We start from the raw sequence: 17,691 nt of genomic DNA, 5'->3' as shown, positions 1-17,691 counted from the left end.
TAAATAAAAATTTGCTAAATTATAATTTAGTGAAATAAGACGTTGCTTTTGAATTGTGGCTGAAAACAATAATTTAAAAAATCAAAACTGACAAATGAGAGCCCTTTGCTGATGAGCAGTGGGCCAGAATATCTGCCAACAGATGCAGAAGTAACAATATAATAATAATAATAATAATAATAATAATAATAATAATAATAATAATAATAATAATAATAATGAGCTTTATTTAACTTACCTTAAAAGCGTAACTTAAACACAACCTAGAATAATTAATTACATATTAAAAATGATAATTTACACTTATTTCCATTGTTTCAACATGACTGCATGTATCTGATGTCAGTGAGGTTGTAGAGGGAGATTGGATTTCAGAAACTCAGATTAAAACTTAAGTTAACCTGCCAGGTGGGTAGGACTGTAGAGTTTTTATTTAGTTCATTGGATGAGTAGGATTAAATAATAAATCTTATTTATATAGCACATGTTGCAACGATCATAAATATTAAGGTGCTTCACAAATTAAGTCAAATCAACTCTAAATAAATAGCAAACATAATAAAGACAACATAGCACTGAGATCAGAGCAAATGGTCTAAAACATACACTGGCAGCAGGTTAGTGGGGGCAGAACGTAAATATTTTTTCTTTATTGTCTTATCTGTGGTATTTGTGTAGTCATGATGACTCTCAACTTGAGTGTTGAGCAACAGCAGATGTGGGGATCAACACAGCATTAGTGAGTCTATGTTTACGCTGCTTTACACTCCGAAGCACAAGGTGGCGCTGATGTACCTAATATACTAGTTGCTTACCGCTGTTTTAAAAACACACAGAAGAATAAGAAGGCCGTTTCTATGGTTTCTGCTACTTGTCCGAAGTTGCCTTCTAGTGAAACGTCATCAGTACTGACCGTAGATATGCATAATAAAGGCTTTTATTTTATTTTTTAACATTTATATAGGCTTTTATAAGGTCTTTGTCATCCATAGCTATGGAGTCTGCATCAGACCGGACTTGTGTGGACTTCAGACAGCCCAGTATTCTAGTATGCATTTCGCACCAACCAGCGACTACAGTCGAGGACACTTTAAACGGTAACACAAGTTTTTCTGTAAATACTATTGTTATTGTGACACAAAGTGTAGTTTTAAGATTATTTTAGGCGAGAAAGTAGTGGTATAGACGTCAAATATGTGGTCATTTTTCGAGATAAAGCCTGCTTAAAATGTTGCTCCGACGACTTCGGAGATGTGAGTGTCCCGGTTTGCATCTGTGACGGCGGCCAGCAACTTGGGAGACTTTCTCGCTAAATCTAGAGACTATTTTTCCCCCAAAAGCGACTAGCTACTTTTTTTGGTGTCTTGGAGACTGACGGAAATGCACATATCGTTGTGCCGTTACTGCCCTCTGGGCAGCGGGAGCCGCCGTGAGCTCTTTCGCTGTCCCGGAGCTAGTCCCAGGCAGGCTGGAATCCTGCGCAGCCGCAGTCGGATCAGAAGAGACCCTCAAATAAATCGCGCATGCGCCAAGCCGCCGCTGATCCCAGCTTGGCTTACAGAGGGAGATCTGAGTGTATCTTTACTGTCACAGCTGAATAGTTTTTTGTTTTTAAAAAAAATATTGTTTGTCTTTTAATTACCATAGAACTTGAACTTGTCAAAACGCATCTATCATCTATCACAGCACACGTCTGTCAAATTGTGTATGTTGTTTGTTTAATTCTCTGTACACATTCATTGGTAAATAAAGTTGTTAAAAAAAAAAAAACTTCTGCTCCTTGCTGATGGAAAAGTAATCAGGTTCTTTGAGGTGCCAGATTGGAACCAACTAAGCCCTGGAACTGGCACTTGGTTCTTTTTGGTGGAAAAGTGGAACCAGTCTCTGTTTCTTTATCTGTCACGTACACAAACTAAAACATGAGCAAAATAAAACATCAGAAACCAATCAGCCACAGGTTAAAAACAGCCCACCTTTTTTTCTTTTATTTCTCCATTGTCAAGTTCAACAACTGGCTATAAACTGAACATCTGAATCCAGTTCATTACATTAAAAAAAAAAAAAAATCCAAACTATTTGTGAAATAAGTGTAATTGTTTTGTCACCATCTGAATCTATCTGCAAATGACTAAAAGGAATAACCAGCAGTGCAGTCAGGCATCACGTCTTTATGGGAACAGACAGATCTAATGGATGTGCTGGTGTTCTGGTATCGTTGATTCCATGTCCACGTCCTGCTTCAGAGCTGTCACTGCTGCTTCAGTCGATTCACAATCAAGTTCCTTGGTCACTGTGTTTCTTCCAACTCTCTCCCCCAATATGGGTTATTAGGCTTTCCAGAGATCCTGTACCCACTAAACCTCACCACCTCTCTCCCAACCCCTCCTCCCGAAGCCAGCGGTGCTTCTTAATTTTTCTTGGCCTTTGGCGAGTCGTACTTCCTCTTACTGGAGTACCAGAGGAGCAGCGGGATGCCGATGGATGGCAGGGTCATGACACCAAAAGCAGCCCAGTCCAGCTAGAAAAGGAAGACATGGGACGGTGAGGGAGGTACCAAGAGACGGTTCAGACAAGAACAACAGGGTCTTTAGGAACATCGCTGCCATGTCATAAACTCCAAGGGAGGCAAATAGTAAAATCACAAGTCAAGAATCACACTAGATCATATGAAACATCCATCATCTCTACACACTATTCCTCACTAGGGTCGTGGGGAGTTGGAGTCTATTCCAGCTGACTCAGGGTGAAGGCAGGTTCACCTGGACAGGTAACCAGTCTATCACAGGGCTACACTTAGAGACAGACAACCAAGCACACTCACATTCACACCTACGGACAATTTAGAATCACCAATTAACCTCAGCATGTTTGTGGACTGTGGGAGGAAGCCGGAGAACCCGGAGAGAACCCACGCTGCACGGGGAGAACATGGAGACTCCACGCAGAATGATCCCATGTGTCCTCACCGGGATGCCTTCTAGCTGTGAGGTGACGGTGCTAACCACCGAGCCACCCTGCAGCCCTCTGCTTCAATCCCTGTGGGTTAGTCCACTCACTCAGGAGCTGCAATAAGCACACAGCAGCTCCCTTCTGATCATAACACTCACATAATGTGGGGAGAAGCGCCGGTCGAACTCCCTCTGAGCCAGGATGCCTCCCTGACCAGGAGCGCTGGTGTAGCCCACCTGCAGGACGACAAGAACCCTTCAGCTTCCAACACGTCACGAGACGACGTCAACTGCTTTGATTTACGCAGACGATCGACTGTTCTTACCACAACTTGTCCTCCTTCCTGAGCCAGGTAGCTGATGGACGCTGATGTGAAGTTAAAGTAGCCGGCCTTCAGGGGACGCAGCACCACCGTGTGGGACACGTTGCTGGCTCTGAGGGTTCTGGAGTTAAAGGGGACAACTTGGGGACAACATGAAGAGCCCATGCATGCACATTTGAACTCAAAAATATAATAACCTCCTACAATCTGAGCTGCTCTGTAGTCTGTTGTGACATCTTAGACCGTGTGCTTAGTGTGTGACAGTGTGCTAACATGTTGCTCTGTTCACATCCCAGTATGTGGTCTGATTTCACTTTCTGACTCTACGGTGCCGTTTATCACATTAAATAAATGTGCAAAAAAGTGTCTGGAGCCTGAACACAACCTGAACAGGTGTGTGTGATGAGCTGTCAGGCCATGCGAGGTCACTACAAACTTAAGGGTAATTAATGAGAAGACATCTTGGTTGGAGGATACGGAGCGATTCTGTCCCACTTGACGTTTAACATTCCTGAAACGATTCCAAAGTCTTCAGGAGGAAACGAATCGTCTGAGAGCTCCACCTCCAGAGCGGCGCTGTGGAGACACACAGGATGAAGACAGTTAGTGACACAATACGCAGCTGACCTTTAAAAAATCAGGACGGGCTTTGGGTTTCTGTGGCTTTCTGTACAGCTTGAATACACACAGTAATAAAGCTCAGGAGTACAGCATGTGCTCTCACTGTGTGGTACAGATAAGCAGCTACGTTGACATAGTTAAGACTCCAGACGGTTGCTTAATGAGAAAAACAGGCAGAGAAATGAGCTTGTATGGTAAAAAATAAACACCTATCTGAAGCTGGAGAAGTGACCGTGTGATATCGTATAATTATGTGACGAAGGCTTGTTTTGTATTCTTTAATAAATAGGAAATCCTATTATACAGTGGTATGAAAAATTTTGGGCACGTCTGACAATTTCCATTAGTTCCATTAATAAAGCCGGTTGTCCATGCTCGGCAACCATCAAACCTGAACTGGAGATGTTTTGTAAGGAGGAAGGGTCCAAAACACCTCCATCCACAATCCAGATGCTTGTTAGAGGCTACAGGAAGCATATAGAAGCTGTTATTTTTGCAAAAGGAAGCACTTCTTAATATTTATGTGATTTTTTTCTGTTGGGGTGCCCACATTTTTTCCCCGTCTGATTTTGTTTTGATGCACATCTTCTGTTAGTCCAATAAATAAGTTATTTGATAGATCAGAAATGAAGTTGCTGATTCAAACAGTTAATGATTTATTAATGGAAATAATGGAAATTGTCGGGGGTGCTTAAACTTTTTCAAACCCCTATATATGATCAGATCAGCAGAAGACAGATGTGAGGACATTCACAGCTCACGGTGTCCTTATAGTTCCTACATGTCTATACATATATATAAGTCTAAGACGTCTAACCTGGAGCCCACGTTGTAGATGCTGTACTGGAGGGTCAGGTCCCGGCCTTCCACAGCGTAGCGGTTCAGCAGAGACTTGGAGGCCAGCAGTCGGGCTCCCTCCTCTCCTGAGCCCAGACCGAGCAGAGCCAGAACCACAAATACTACCTGCAACATCTTGGTCATCTGCAGAGGAGACAGAGAGCAGCGAGATGATAAACTCCTGGTGAGAAGATGACACAGGTTCAGAGGGGTTTAAACCATGTGGACGTGTTCAGGTTCGGTCTGGATGGCACAGGGTGGGAATACTGCAGTGTCCACGTACATATGGTTCTGTGGAGAAGATGTTCTCTGGACTTTAATTATTACATCATATACAACGACATGAGACTGGAGCTACCTGTACACACACCTGTAAACACACCAGCAGGGCTTCACAAAGCTGAAGCCCCGAACAGATGATGTGAACCAGTCAGAGCTCAACACCGACGGTCTGAGACGCTTACGTGGACCAGACGAGTCCCAGCAGAGCGACACGACTACAGTAAAGAACAGCGTTTACTACCTGAATGTACCGTGAACAGAGTACTGTGGTAGTAGTACTGCTGTAGTCGCTCCTAAATACTACATCAGAACAGAACACCAGTTTACAGAATCAGGAGAGACAGCAGCGCTTACCTTTCAACAGTCTTCCTCGACCAGCAGGAACTGAAGGGACAGGACCGGCGCATGCGCAGAAGCTTAAAGCTGCTGTTTGCATGACGTGTATCGAAGTGAAGTGACGGACGGCGTCAGACTGCAGCGCCCCCTGCTGTGTCGGAGGAGAAGGAGGACTGCAGTGCCCCCTGCTGTGTAGGAGGAGGACTGCAGTGGCGTGGAAAGTAGAGGCTGCAACAGTCTGAATATATATAATGAAACTCTGAATTTCTCTGATTTCAGTCCTAATTTGCTTGTTTTTATATACAAAAAACAAAAAACAAAAACACGAGTGTTGTCATTTTCTGGTGACTTTAGTTGGAATTAAATGAAGAAATGGGTTAAATATCTCTAGTTTTCATGTATTTAAAAAAAAAAAGACTTTGAGAATTTGAAAAAAGGTTTTATTTCATCCTGTGTGACCTGAGTGTAGAAGACACGAGAGGCACAAACTTGTAAAAAGTTATAATTTTGGACTTTTAGATCAAAATGTGACTGATCAGAGTTTTTGTCAGTTTTGGACATTTGTTTGCAAAATTAAAACTGCAGATATCACATGCAGAAATTAAACAGAAGGAGGTTTTACAGTTTTTAATCCACAAGACAAACAATATGACGCCATCACGATTCATTCAGAGATGAAGATTTCTTCCTCTTAAATGAAATATTCTGTGTTCAGAAGTTGGTTCTGACCCTGATGAGCGTTGACTCCGAGGTCACAGAGAAGATAAATGCAGCACCACAGCCAGACTGTCCAAATGAGGATGTTCGTCTGACTGCCAGCAAAGTTATTTGTTTCCAAAATGTCATCAATAGTACCTGGTTCAAAATGAAAAGTTGTGCCTTATTATTCTCCATCTCATTTGATGCTCCTGCTGCCCTCACGTGGCCGGTTCAGACTTTTATCTAAAACCGGACCTGCTGCCCAGATAACAACCAGTAACTCGAGCTGTACTGCAACGAGTCATCAGGGAGGTCCGACTGTAGCTGTACGCCTCATTGTGTTTTTATTTAAAAAGGTCGTCTGGATATAGTTTAACTCGTGTTTAAAATCCACTAAAAACTGAGCATTTGGCCCTTTATAGTTATATAAAACGTGTTAAAAATTGTAAAATACTTTAAAAACATTGACAATAACAGGCAAATTACCTGATAATATCTTTACCTGATTTAAATACAATTAAATCATATAATTTTTTGGGTCACATATTATAAAAGAATGAATTATTATATATAAAATACACATTTCTTTAGGGGACATTATGCAGCATTGTGGCCTGTTTTTTGTTTGTTTGTTTACAGTCAAAATTTAAAACTTTTTTCTGTTATTTTATTCGACAACCACCACAGATTTACATCGTGTTGTTGAATTACAGACAAGAGCTTTTAAAAAGTATTAATTTACGTATATCAAAATCTGTATTTTAATTAATAATTCAGCTCAATATTTGACTGTAAAATATTTGTTTGCAATACTTTATTTGGCTAAAAATATTATTTTACAAGTTTGAAAGAAAAAATAAATATATTGAGTACAAAAAATAGGGAATTTTTTTTTTCAGCTTTTATTTTACTGATTTTCTCCATTTTGTGAGATTATTGATAATAAGCATTAAAAATCACAGAAAAAAAGTTTACATTTCTATGGTTACTGCAAATGGAACAGGCCAAAACTCCACATCAACAATCTGTATTTTTATATTTTCATTTATAGATAATAATAATAATAAAAAAAATATGATTGTACAGATTTTTTATTTTTATTTTTTACAGTGCAGAAAGAAAACTCAAAGGATGATGCCAGAATAAAATACTTGGATACTTTTGATGCCCAATCTTTACTCTGACACATTATTACTGATCATAAAGAGCCCACTGCGTCCACATGAACAGAGAGGCTGCTGATCTGTGTCGTTCACAAAGAGAAAGTTGAGCCGTGGATCCGACTGCTGCACGTGTTTGGCTCCTCGGCTCCACAGTTACTCTGCAGGGAGGGAACTCTGACAGCTGCTGACTCTTCACTGAGCTCCCTTGTTAGGAGACACTGAATCCGTCTGAGTTCTCCACAACACCCACTCTGCATGCTGCCAGACTGGTTCAACAAAAACCCTGAGCGGCGCCTCCATGGTTCAATGTATAGGTGTGTGTGTTGGGGACTGAAATACAAAGAAAGGAAAGTTGGGGGAACTTTTTTTTACCTGTTTTTCAGCCTTTATTCTTGTGTCTGTATTGTTGTGTTTTGCCATTTAAGATGAGCTCCAGATAAGAAAAGTATCAAACTGAGCAGGTTTTTGGTTTGAGGTTGAGTTTTTGGTTCAGAGGTGAACATGTTCAGCATACAGACGTGTAGCTCCTCAGTGTGCTTGTGCCCTCAGGTATGTTTCTGAGCAGGAATGTCTTTAAGTCCTGAGACATGTGGAGGCAGGAGGAAGCCTGGTGACTCTGGGAGTGTTATCCACAGAGCTGCTACCAGCCTCACACACACAGTTAACCACGTTTTCATCATCATTACTGTGAAGAAAATGCAGGTGACCAGGACAAACCTGATCTTTGAATCTAAACATCCAAACATTTTTTGCTCATTTGAATGAACTGTCACCTACAATGTGCGTAAATCTGTCTTTAAACTCACTGAACCTGTTTAATTCCTACTGTGTACCTCTATAACATGATTCCCTTTGTCATTATATTAAAAAGCCATCCCTATCTCACTATAACGTCTCCTCTGAGCAGCCTCTCCACACCCCTTCTCTGCTTCGTTTTGGGGAAACGCAGCGCCGGTGCCAACAATCTTTGGCATGTTTGGCTGCGTATAAATAGGGCAGCCATTGTGCCACACAGTGACGGGCAGCCGCATAAGGACCGCAGCGCGTAATTGACGAGTTTCGGCTCAAAGGTACAGCGGCAGGGCCCAGATCCTGCCGTCAAGTCGGGACAGGTAACCGTGTCGTTGGCCGGCGCGGTCCACGCCCTCCGCGCGCCGCCGCGCACAGGTAACGCAGAGCAGGAAGTGGCTGTCAGAGCCGTTGCTGTCGTAACGTGGGCGAAAATGCAGCTGTGTGTCTGAGAGAGAAACAGCGAGATCAAGTTTTTACGTCTTTTAATAGCAGGGAAATCTTTTTTTAAAATCGGGAACATGCGTCTGTGTGCGACCTGCGCGCTCCTCCTGCTGTGGGCAGCTCTGGACTCATCAGGTGAGGAAACCAGCTGTCACCACGGAACATTTGTTTGTTTGTTTGTTTGTTGGAGTTCAGTTGTGGTTTCGTTTCGTGGTTTTCAGTGTTTAAAAATGTCCTAAAACACGACGGAACGGATGAAACCGTGGCTTCATGTCGTGCGTTTGTGCCAATTGGGTCAGATATAAAGGCGCGTTGGGCTCAGGACGCGTAAAGATGAGCTCCTTGTGCATGAAACGAGCTGTGCTTGAAACTGAGTCAATAAATTGGAGGTAATAGAGGACATTAAGGCAGCATTATGCATGATGGAGTGAACTGACAGATGGAGGCTGGAGCTGTAACTCTCAGCCTGACTTCTGGACCTCCATGTTCAAAAGGTTTATGAGGCATTTATGGAGCTTCCTGGAGGCATGAATTCATCACAGCTCCATTAATGATTGACCAGCAATCTGCTGCTCAGCTATGAATCTGGTGGCTGTTTTTAAAAAAAAACCATATTTCATGCTTAAGCTGCTTTTTGCTTTCTTCTCTCTTCCACTGACTTTAATTCATTCCTGGGGACCCATCAGCAGCAGCTCTGCGGATTTTAAAAGCCTTTTTTAATGATGTTTGCGGAAACTGAATCTGTTTTGCACACAGATATGTGTTTGGACCATCCTCCACTGTTCACTGAAGCCTACATTCTGTCCAACTGCTGCTTTGTTGCTGCTTTCAGGTTCTTGCAGGTTCACACTGAGGATTCCTTCTTTCTGTTTCATGTTCACAGCCTCAGAGTGTTTTCATTCAACACCGAAGGAGCTGTTTGGCAGCTTTGAGAGTGTCCTTTAGTTTAGAGAGGAGTCCCATGAGTGTGTTTTATGGCTTTACTTTTTATTTAAATCTCAGATTGTGTGGGTTTCTGGGTAATTATTGCAAACTGTGGAGCTGAACCAGACCAACGTTTCATGTGTTTCATTCAGAATAGAAGAGTATGTGACTAACTGGGGCAGTTTTTTTTTTTAAAGTTCATGTGAACTGATGTATTGCGGCGATAAAGTAGAAAATGGGACGAGCAGGGTTTTATATAAAGCATAAATAAAAGATTTAAAGAAGAGAGATGAGAAGAAGAAGAATATGGGAAATATGAAGAGCAGGGCAGTAAATGTTTGTCTGTGTCGCTGACTGACTGTTTCCAGTTTGTTTATGAGCATGTGTGAGATGAGTCATGATTTTAGTGAGATTTTTGCTTGTTTTAGTCGTTGAAGCAAATACAGAAGTGATGCTGGTGCTCTGGGCCAATCAAACATGTTCCCATACGTCTGGAGGATATAATTTGTAGGTTGCACCGCAGCGCTTCGTTTATGTTTTAATGATATGTTGGGAGACATCTGACCTTTTATTCCCCTGGTGTGTCGTCATCTTGATAATATTCTGTGGTGGTCATTTGTTGTCAGGATAGTGTTCGTTATGTGTAGCATATGCACTCATTGAGCAATTCGTTAGCAACACCTGCACACTTGTTTATTCATGCAATTACTCAATCAGCCAATCACGTGGCAGCAGTGCAGCCCAGGTCAGGAGCTTGAGCTAATGTTCGTTAATGTTCAGTTAATGGGAAAAACCGTGACCATGATGCTGCTCTCCCGGGATCTGTAACGTCTCCTGAGTTTAGCGCCCAGTGGCGGGCAGTTCTGCAGCCAGAAGCGTCTTGCTGCTGATGAGGAGGGTCAGAGAGGCCAGTTCCAGCTCAGATAATCACTTTCTGTAACCGCTGTGAGCACAGAAGCATCTCAGAAGAAGAGGACCACGAGGGGTTTCACTTTAACAGAAGTCTAATGACACAGAAGGCACACACTCATCGAACAGGACAGCTAGAGGTGTCGCCAGATCTCATGAATCCTGATTTTTCTGACGCAGCGTAGAAATGATAAAGTCAGAATTTAGCAACAGCAGCATGAATCTGTTGACTCGTCATGTCTTGTGCTTGTTGCATAACGCTCTGATCCATGTCTTCTTAGCTCACTTTGAGCCCGTCAGTCCTAATAAATCATGATCTGAATGCCACAGCCTGTCCAAGAGCTGATGCTGGTTCACGTGCATCCCTTCATGACACAGATCTTGTCCTGGCTAATTCCAGCATGACGACGCACCAGATCACAGAGCTAAAGTCCTCCCAGAGTTACTTCATAAACATGATGATGCACAGCCAGTAGAACATCTTACAAATGTTGGAAATTTGCTCTATGAACATTTCTGTAGAGATGATGTCAGCATGAAGCCCAGTGGAGCATTTCCAACATCTGGTGCTGTCCACGACCCTAAAAACTGGAGCTGTTTCAGAGTAAAGGGACCTGATATCAGTCAGGTTTCTAATCAAGTGCTCAGTAAGTGTATGGCAAAATCAACAACATGTAACATATATGATACGTCCAACGTTTGTCCTCAAAGTGCTCCCGTAGACGTGACTGAATCCACATCTGTGACTGAAACAAACTGAACCCGAGTCGCTCCATGGCTGCCGCTGTGTGAAGTTACAGAAAAGGCAGCGACACCTGTTTCATCTGTGGTTTCCAAAGTGTAAAGTTCACCAATGGCAGGAGTTGAATTGACCGTGGGAGAGTCCCAGAAGATCCATGTGCTTCGTAAAACTGGTTCGCTTCCCTCAGCGGGTGACTCATGATGACAATTAATACGTTGTGGTCGGTGCTCCACGGCGATGGGTGTGTCTGGAGCCGCCGTGTTGACACGAGTGTCGACAGCAATCTGGGCTCGTTTCTGAAGTGTGTCAATAGGTTGGAAGGTTGGAAGGTATCTGTTCATAATAAATAGATTAAAAAGGATGGATTTTGATGTAATGGTGGCTCTGGAGGGAACAGATGATGTAGATCGATTAGATTTATCCGGTGAACATGAGTGTGTACGATGGATCACCAATTAACCTCAGCATGTTGCTGGACTGTGGGAGGAAGCTGGAGAACCCGGAGAGAACCCACGCTGCACGGGGAGAACATGCAGACTCCCTGTCCAGTAGTCGTGGAGCTGATGGAATGGATGTATGGACAATGGAACTGATGTAACTGGAGCCGTGTATTTGCTTATCTCCTTAGCAACCATGTTTGATGTGTCTCCTCAGAAATCCTGCAGACGGCGGTGCGACCGGACAAAGACCGGACCGTGACGGTGTCCGGGTCGTCGGATCAGTGTCCGGTGTGCACGGTCGGCGGGGTGAACGACACCCAGACGTCCTGCCAGCCATCTCTCTCTCTGGTACCTGAACAGGAAGTCAAGCTGCTGCTGAACTGCTCGCAGCCTATTGGTCAGTCGTACACGGTGACGATTACCAGCATGATCGGTGAGTTTACCGGCGGCTCCATGATATGTAAATACAGTAAATACAGGACTGATTATTGGTATGTTTATGAGTTACTGTCTAGTTTAAATGTGGCAAAGTTTCAACAGAGTTTTTCAGGAGCTGGATTCTTACTGGATGCCATGTTTAGGTTCTCAGTCATCCAGCTCTTGATAATCCAAAGAGCTTCACTTCAAGGTTTGTTCTTAAGTACCTTTAACCTTAATCCGAGAGGCTTTTTCGGCTCTAACTGACTGATGTGGAGCCCCAGAAATATAATTCATCAAATCACCGTTAATAGCTCTGGATTTATCAAGGTGTGAATGATTGTGAAACTGCAGATGAGGGATGACTCAGGTTCACCACAGAAGAGCAGCAGTCCATCTGTATCTGAAGGGCTCTTCTGAGGACAGAAATGTCCACGTTCTGGATGGAGAAGACAGATGGTTTGAGAAAGGAATGAAGGAAACCATTTCTAAACAGAGCAGCTGGTTTACAAAACCACGAACCAGGTCTGGAGATGTATCACCAGAAAATTTCACCATACTCAACACTTTGAATCATCTCTTAGCTGGAATTTTCACAATCATTGGTGTGTAAGTTGTTGTTGGTTCATTAGTCTTGTGATTTAGGCATGAGAATAGGTATCTAGGACTTCTCGTAGATTAATGGTAGCAACTGGACCTGCTTGAGTTCCTTGAAGACGTTCCACCTCTCATCCAAGAGGCTTCATCAGCTCTGACTGACTAGTTGGGAACACCTGAGTTTGGGTTTTAATTGGGGGTTTGTTGCTTCTCCCCCTCGTTATGCAACCTGCAAGTCCAGTTGCTACGATGAATCTTTGAGAACAACCACCACCTGGATGACTGAGAATCTTCACAGACATGACATCTGGGACTCCATATCATCGGTCAGAACTAAAGAAACCCTTGAACAAGAGGTGAAACATCATCAAGAACCTGAAAGGGAAGTCGAGTTGCTTTTAACTGGAGCTTTTAGGATCTGCTGCCGAAAAACACATCTGCTCTGAAATGTACAAAGACTGGTCGTTTTATACACCAAATAAAAAATGTTTTACTTCATTTTTGTGTTTCTACATGTAGATTATAGTCCTTCCTCACCGAGTGGTGCATAGCGAGCTTATTTGGACCATCAGTATCTGGACTCTTATCGGTACCCTTCCAGTACAAGTCAGTGCTTCTTTTGAGCTACAGCCGATTAGCTCAGTTAGCAGCTATGATGTTCGCTCTGACTGTCATTTGTCTTATGTTGCTCGAGCATCCATCAGTAGCTTCCAGTAGTCAGCTGGGTGACGTCCTGGAAGTCGGCTCAACTTGCATTTTAGAACTGTTTTTGATTCATAACAGGACGTCCTGATTTAAGTCTATCATGATGCAAAACAAACCTCCTCGTTACTGTCACGTTTCTGACTAATTCTGAAAGATTACACTCTAGAGTTTAGCTGTTTTAATCCATATTCTTGAAAAACAATATGAGAAATAACAAAGAAAATTATTACCTGAGTCTGCAGCTCCTCTCCCCTTTTATTCAGCTCATCGAGTATTCGTCTAGCTTTACTGATATCGGTTGTTGCTGCAGCTGTTATCAGCTAAAAAAAAAAAAAGCTCTAAGTTCCCTCTTTGCACCATTTTCTCCACAGCACAGAGCAGACTGACACAGAAACTAGCTGGTGAAAGTGTTGGAGCATTTATGAGCTACAGAACCAGACATCAGGAGCTGGTATCGACTAAAAACAGAGAATTTTGGACTTCCACCTTGCAGAAACTCAACACAGCTGAAATACTGTGTTCGCAACTTACTTCCACATTTTAAGCAGCACAAAACATTTTCTCTTTCCCATTTACTTCTACACTGGATGTGCTACTCTTCTGTTTTGTAGCAATGCCTAAGACAAAAATATGAAACTTTAACACATGTGAACCCCCATTATTATCTGTTAGTTTGAGCTCAGTTATTATATTTCCTTCCGTCTGGGTCTGAAGTTGGTTATTTATCATTCATATCAGATCAAGGCTTAATCAATAGATGAGCACCAAAGGTTAACATGTTAATCCAATCATTTCATCTCCCTTTGCCTCTATTTCAAATCCAGAATGCACCAAGGATGCCTGCAGCCCCTCAGTACTACAAAGCCAGCCATCCATCCTGACCGAGCTCAGCAGAACCTTCACCTTTGAGCTGAAGGCGCCCGAGAAGACGGTCGTGGGTCTGGACGTCACCGGGGACGGACTGACAGAGACGTCGCAGCAGTGCCCCGACGGATTTCAGTATTCGGTGGTTGCTTCCAAGACCGACGCCCAAAGCTCGACCCAGTACTGTCGAGGCGGTTCTGTGACTCGGTTGGATCTGCCGAGTGAGACCGCCGTATCTCTGCGAGTTCCACCAAACGCTCAGGTGGTGCCGATGTTGTTTCAGGCCACACCACAGAGTAAGAACCTGAATACTGACTCTAAAAAAGGGTTCAAAGTAAGAATGTTGCTGAATTCAAACCAGCCGAGTTCTGAAGTGTTCACTGAGTGAATACTAATCAGCAAATTAAAACGGGATGAGCCGCACAAACCTGTGAAGTAGCGAGAGCGCCGAATTTCAAAAATAAATCAATAAAAGAATAGTAAAATAAAAGTGGAAATAAAAAGAGGAATAAATCAAATAAAAAATAGTTAGTGTGGCAATATAAATCAAAAATTAATCATAAAAGAAAGTCTAATAAAAGTAGAAATATAAAGACAAATAAATAATAATATACATTTTGTATTAAATTTTAATTAATGTATTTTTTAATTATTTTTTTTTATTTGAATTTTTTATTGTTTCATTTTTATATATATTTTTAGAATGTTTCCTTTGCTTTAAAAGCGCCATTACAAAAAATAAAAATGGAAAATAAATGTTAAAAAATAAATAAATAAAAATAAATAAATAATTAAAAATAATAATAAAAAAATAATAAATAATAACAAAAAACCATAACATTTCTCTCCAAACTGCACAAATGTGTTTTAAAATTAAGCTTTTGATTCAACTCTCAGCAAGAAAGCAAATATTTTTTTTCAGGTTTTATTGGTGCACTCTATTGAATAAGACCCTTTGAAAGCCTCCATACAAACTTAACGGTTGGTTTCCTACCAGCTGGTGAATTCCAACCTGCTCCTGCCTCACTCTGTGTTTTATTCTCTCTAGAGGGCCGAACAATGGTGGTGACGGTGGATCCCGGCACGATGGTGGTCCTCAGCCGAGACGCGGCTTCGCCAGAGTGTGAAGTTTGCACCGTTGACGGCTCAACTCGCTCCTGCAGCGCCGAAGAAAAGTCTCTGGCCAACGGTGAGAGTTCACTGGAGTTCAGCTGCCTGAAACCAGAGGACACGTTCAGCGTGAAGATGGAGAAGAAAATAGGTGAGAGAGTTTAATTTACCTGTACGTTTTCTAATTTAACTGTGTTCATCAGTAAATGGTGAAATAGATAAATGTTGACAGACATAAATGAACACATAAATATTCCAATAACTAATCAGTTTTAATATAAGCTGTTAATAATAGAAATTTTTAGAAATAAAAACTGAATGCAAGTTGAAATGTAGTAATTAATGATCTATTGTTTTTATTTTTGTGTATTTCTAAAACTTTTTATTCTGATATTTCTGGTTTTATTTATTTAATAGCATGTATTAATTAGATTTATTTAGTTAAACTGCTTCCTTCACATAGTCTCTTGGATGAATGACTGATTTTTCGTCCTCCGTAGCCCTGATGCTGGAGGTCAGAGCTCTTTTCTTGGCTCTCTGTGGTGCTCGAACGTTCATTACTTTCTTTTCTCAGCGTGCACTCAGAGCTCCTGCAGTCCTGCTGCAGCACAAGTTGATCCGGAGCTGTTCAAGGACTTCAGAAGGTCTCTGACGTGGGACATCAGCGTCCCAGAGAGGACGGTGTTAACGCTGGACTTTCCCTCTGGCGGGCTGAAGGATGTTTCTGCGGCGGAAGATTGCCAGGACGGCTATCGGTACTCAGTGAGTACGACTAAAGGCGATGGAACAATCAAAGCCAATAGCTACTGCAGAGGCGGCGCCGTGTCTCATTTGAATCTGCCCGGACCGGCGACCGTGACCGCTGAGGTGCCCAAAGGAGGAGATCTGGACCCGACGGCATTTAACTTCAAAGCAGCACCGAGAGGCAAGAACCGGTTCCTATGTTTTCTTAGAGAAACATGTATGAATGCATACATGCATGTGTGAATTCTGCAGGATTAAAACATTTATCAAACAAAAGATAAACTCACATCACTAATAAACAGATGTTACCCCTTTTTAAATAAGAATATTCCTCATAGTGCACATATGTCTTCTACAGACACAGCTACATCCCTGAACCTTAAATGTCATTACTTTTAGTTTGATTGGACATGTGCAGCATAAAAAAAGACTGTAAATAAGTCTGACTGAATGGTACGACCCAGCCTCTAGGGTCAGCTGGATGTAACAGACGGACTGTTCACTCTCTAAAGCCCAACCAGCCCCGACTGAAAGCTTGCTGGTTGCTTTTATAGCCAGGTGTGGTGATTGCTGGGTGGAGGAGGAGATGAAACTGATGATATGGGCTGCGAGTGTCCAAAAGGTCTTGGAGAGATGATATTTAACACCTGTTTATTTACCAAAATACTGTCTGACAGGATGATTCCCGGGCTGCAGAAGTTTGGCAGGAAAGGAATTTGACTGAAAACGATTGAACGTGCAAAACGACTTGAAAGTTTCTAAAGAAGGAAAAGGTCAAACTGTGACCTGGTCTAGTGTGTCGCCCGACTCGAATCCAGCAGAACCTGTTTGGGGGTGTTTTGAAGAGAAGGGCAACATGTACTGGAGAAAATAGTGTCTAACGAAAGGCAGAACATCTCCAGGACTTCTGTAGCATTGGCCTGTGTTTTTAATATAGCTGAACTGTTAGTTTTTAATTCTACATCAGAGAAAATACTCTGCGGTTCAACTTAGACATAATGCAGCTACTGTAAGGTGACACAGCTATGAATCATTTGACATTTAAGTGAAATCGCTCACTTCTGGTGTATAGTTACAGCAGCTAACACTGAGTATAGCATGCTAACGGACTCAGCAGGTATGAGTTTAATCTTCTTAGTTTAGCCACGGATTGTGTGATGTGTTCTTACACGAGTGTTTGTTTAAAGCACTGCTGGTAGTGACAGAAATGTGTTTAGTGTCGCAGATATGAGATGATGATCAACATTTTTTAGCTAGTTTGGCTAAAAACTGTGTAACAAATCTGGTCACATGGAATTTTGCATCCGTAAAAGTATTTCCTTACTGTTGCATTTGCTGTATGTTTTATAGTGTTGTCTAGTATTAAAGAAATATGTTATGCAACTTTCCACTCCAGGTGCCAGGATGATGTCAGTGACCCCCGACCCCGACACAATCATCACCATCAGCCGGGTTGGGGAGGATCCGGACTGCAGCGTTTGCGTGGACCCGCCGCCCAACCAGAAATGCAACCCAAGATATCTGCAGCTGACTGATACTCGCAACACCTCAGTGGAGTTCACCTGCCCTCGGCCTCAGGACGTCTTCAGCGTGGAGATCAACAGAGAGATCGGTGTGAAAATATGACATGTTTAACCTGTGAAAGTGTTCCTAAAGTGGTCCTCAGCACCACTGCAAGACCTGTCTGTTTTTATTTTTAGAGCAATTTTGAGCATTTATGATGTGTTTGAGGGCTGCACGGTGGCTCGGTGGTTAGTACCGTCGCCTCACAGCTAGAAGGTCGCCTGTTCACGTCCC

The 17,691-nt window shown here is 42.4% G+C and overlaps 2 protein-coding genes across 3 annotated transcripts in view; one reads left to right on the top strand and one right to left on the bottom strand.

The window, feature by feature from the left end:
• Window positions 1-1,954: 1,954 nt before the first annotated feature.
• Window positions 1,955-17,691, bottom strand: part of ssr2 (signal sequence receptor, beta) — a 19,387-nt gene continuing 3,650 nt past the window's right edge. The window contains exons 1-6 of one of the 2 annotated variants that reach the window (XM_008280880.1): window positions 5,366-5,429; window positions 4,710-4,873; window positions 3,749-3,847; window positions 3,275-3,383; window positions 3,108-3,185; window positions 1,955-2,518 (exon numbers count right to left, since the gene is read on the bottom strand). In XM_008280880.1, the coding sequence (XP_008279102.1) occupies window positions 2,408-2,518; window positions 3,108-3,185; window positions 3,275-3,383; window positions 3,749-3,847; window positions 4,710-4,873 (561 nt within the window). In that variant the 5' untranslated portion in view covers window positions 5,366-5,429 and the 3' untranslated portion in view covers window positions 1,955-2,407. Of the gene's footprint in view, window positions 2,519-3,107; window positions 3,186-3,274; window positions 3,384-3,748; window positions 3,848-4,709; window positions 4,874-5,365; window positions 5,430-17,691 lie in introns of those variants that run through there. The other variant, XM_008280888.1, reaches the window with a different exon arrangement.
• The window catches only part of cdcp1b (CUB domain containing protein 1b), an 18,364-nt gene continuing 9,071 nt past the window's right edge, over window positions 8,399-17,691 (top strand). The window contains exons 1-6 of the mRNA XM_008280902.1: window positions 8,399-8,577; window positions 11,672-11,890; window positions 14,001-14,336; window positions 15,089-15,301; window positions 15,725-16,075; window positions 17,291-17,506. Of these exons, the coding sequence (XP_008279124.1) occupies window positions 8,520-8,577; window positions 11,672-11,890; window positions 14,001-14,336; window positions 15,089-15,301; window positions 15,725-16,075; window positions 17,291-17,506 (1,393 nt within the window). The 5' untranslated portion in view covers window positions 8,399-8,519. The remainder of the gene's footprint in view (window positions 8,578-11,671; window positions 11,891-14,000; window positions 14,337-15,088; window positions 15,302-15,724; window positions 16,076-17,290; window positions 17,507-17,691) is intronic.

Source organism: Stegastes partitus, unplaced genomic scaffold (assembly GCF_000690725.1).
Source record: "Stegastes partitus isolate 25-593 unplaced genomic scaffold, Stegastes_partitus-1.0.2 Scaffold6, whole genome shotgun sequence".
In the NCBI taxonomy this organism is placed as follows: Eukaryota; Metazoa; Chordata; class Actinopteri; family Pomacentridae; genus Stegastes; species Stegastes partitus.
The sequence above is the reverse complement of the archived record's forward strand: the minus strand, read 5'-3'. Positions and strand labels throughout refer to the sequence as shown.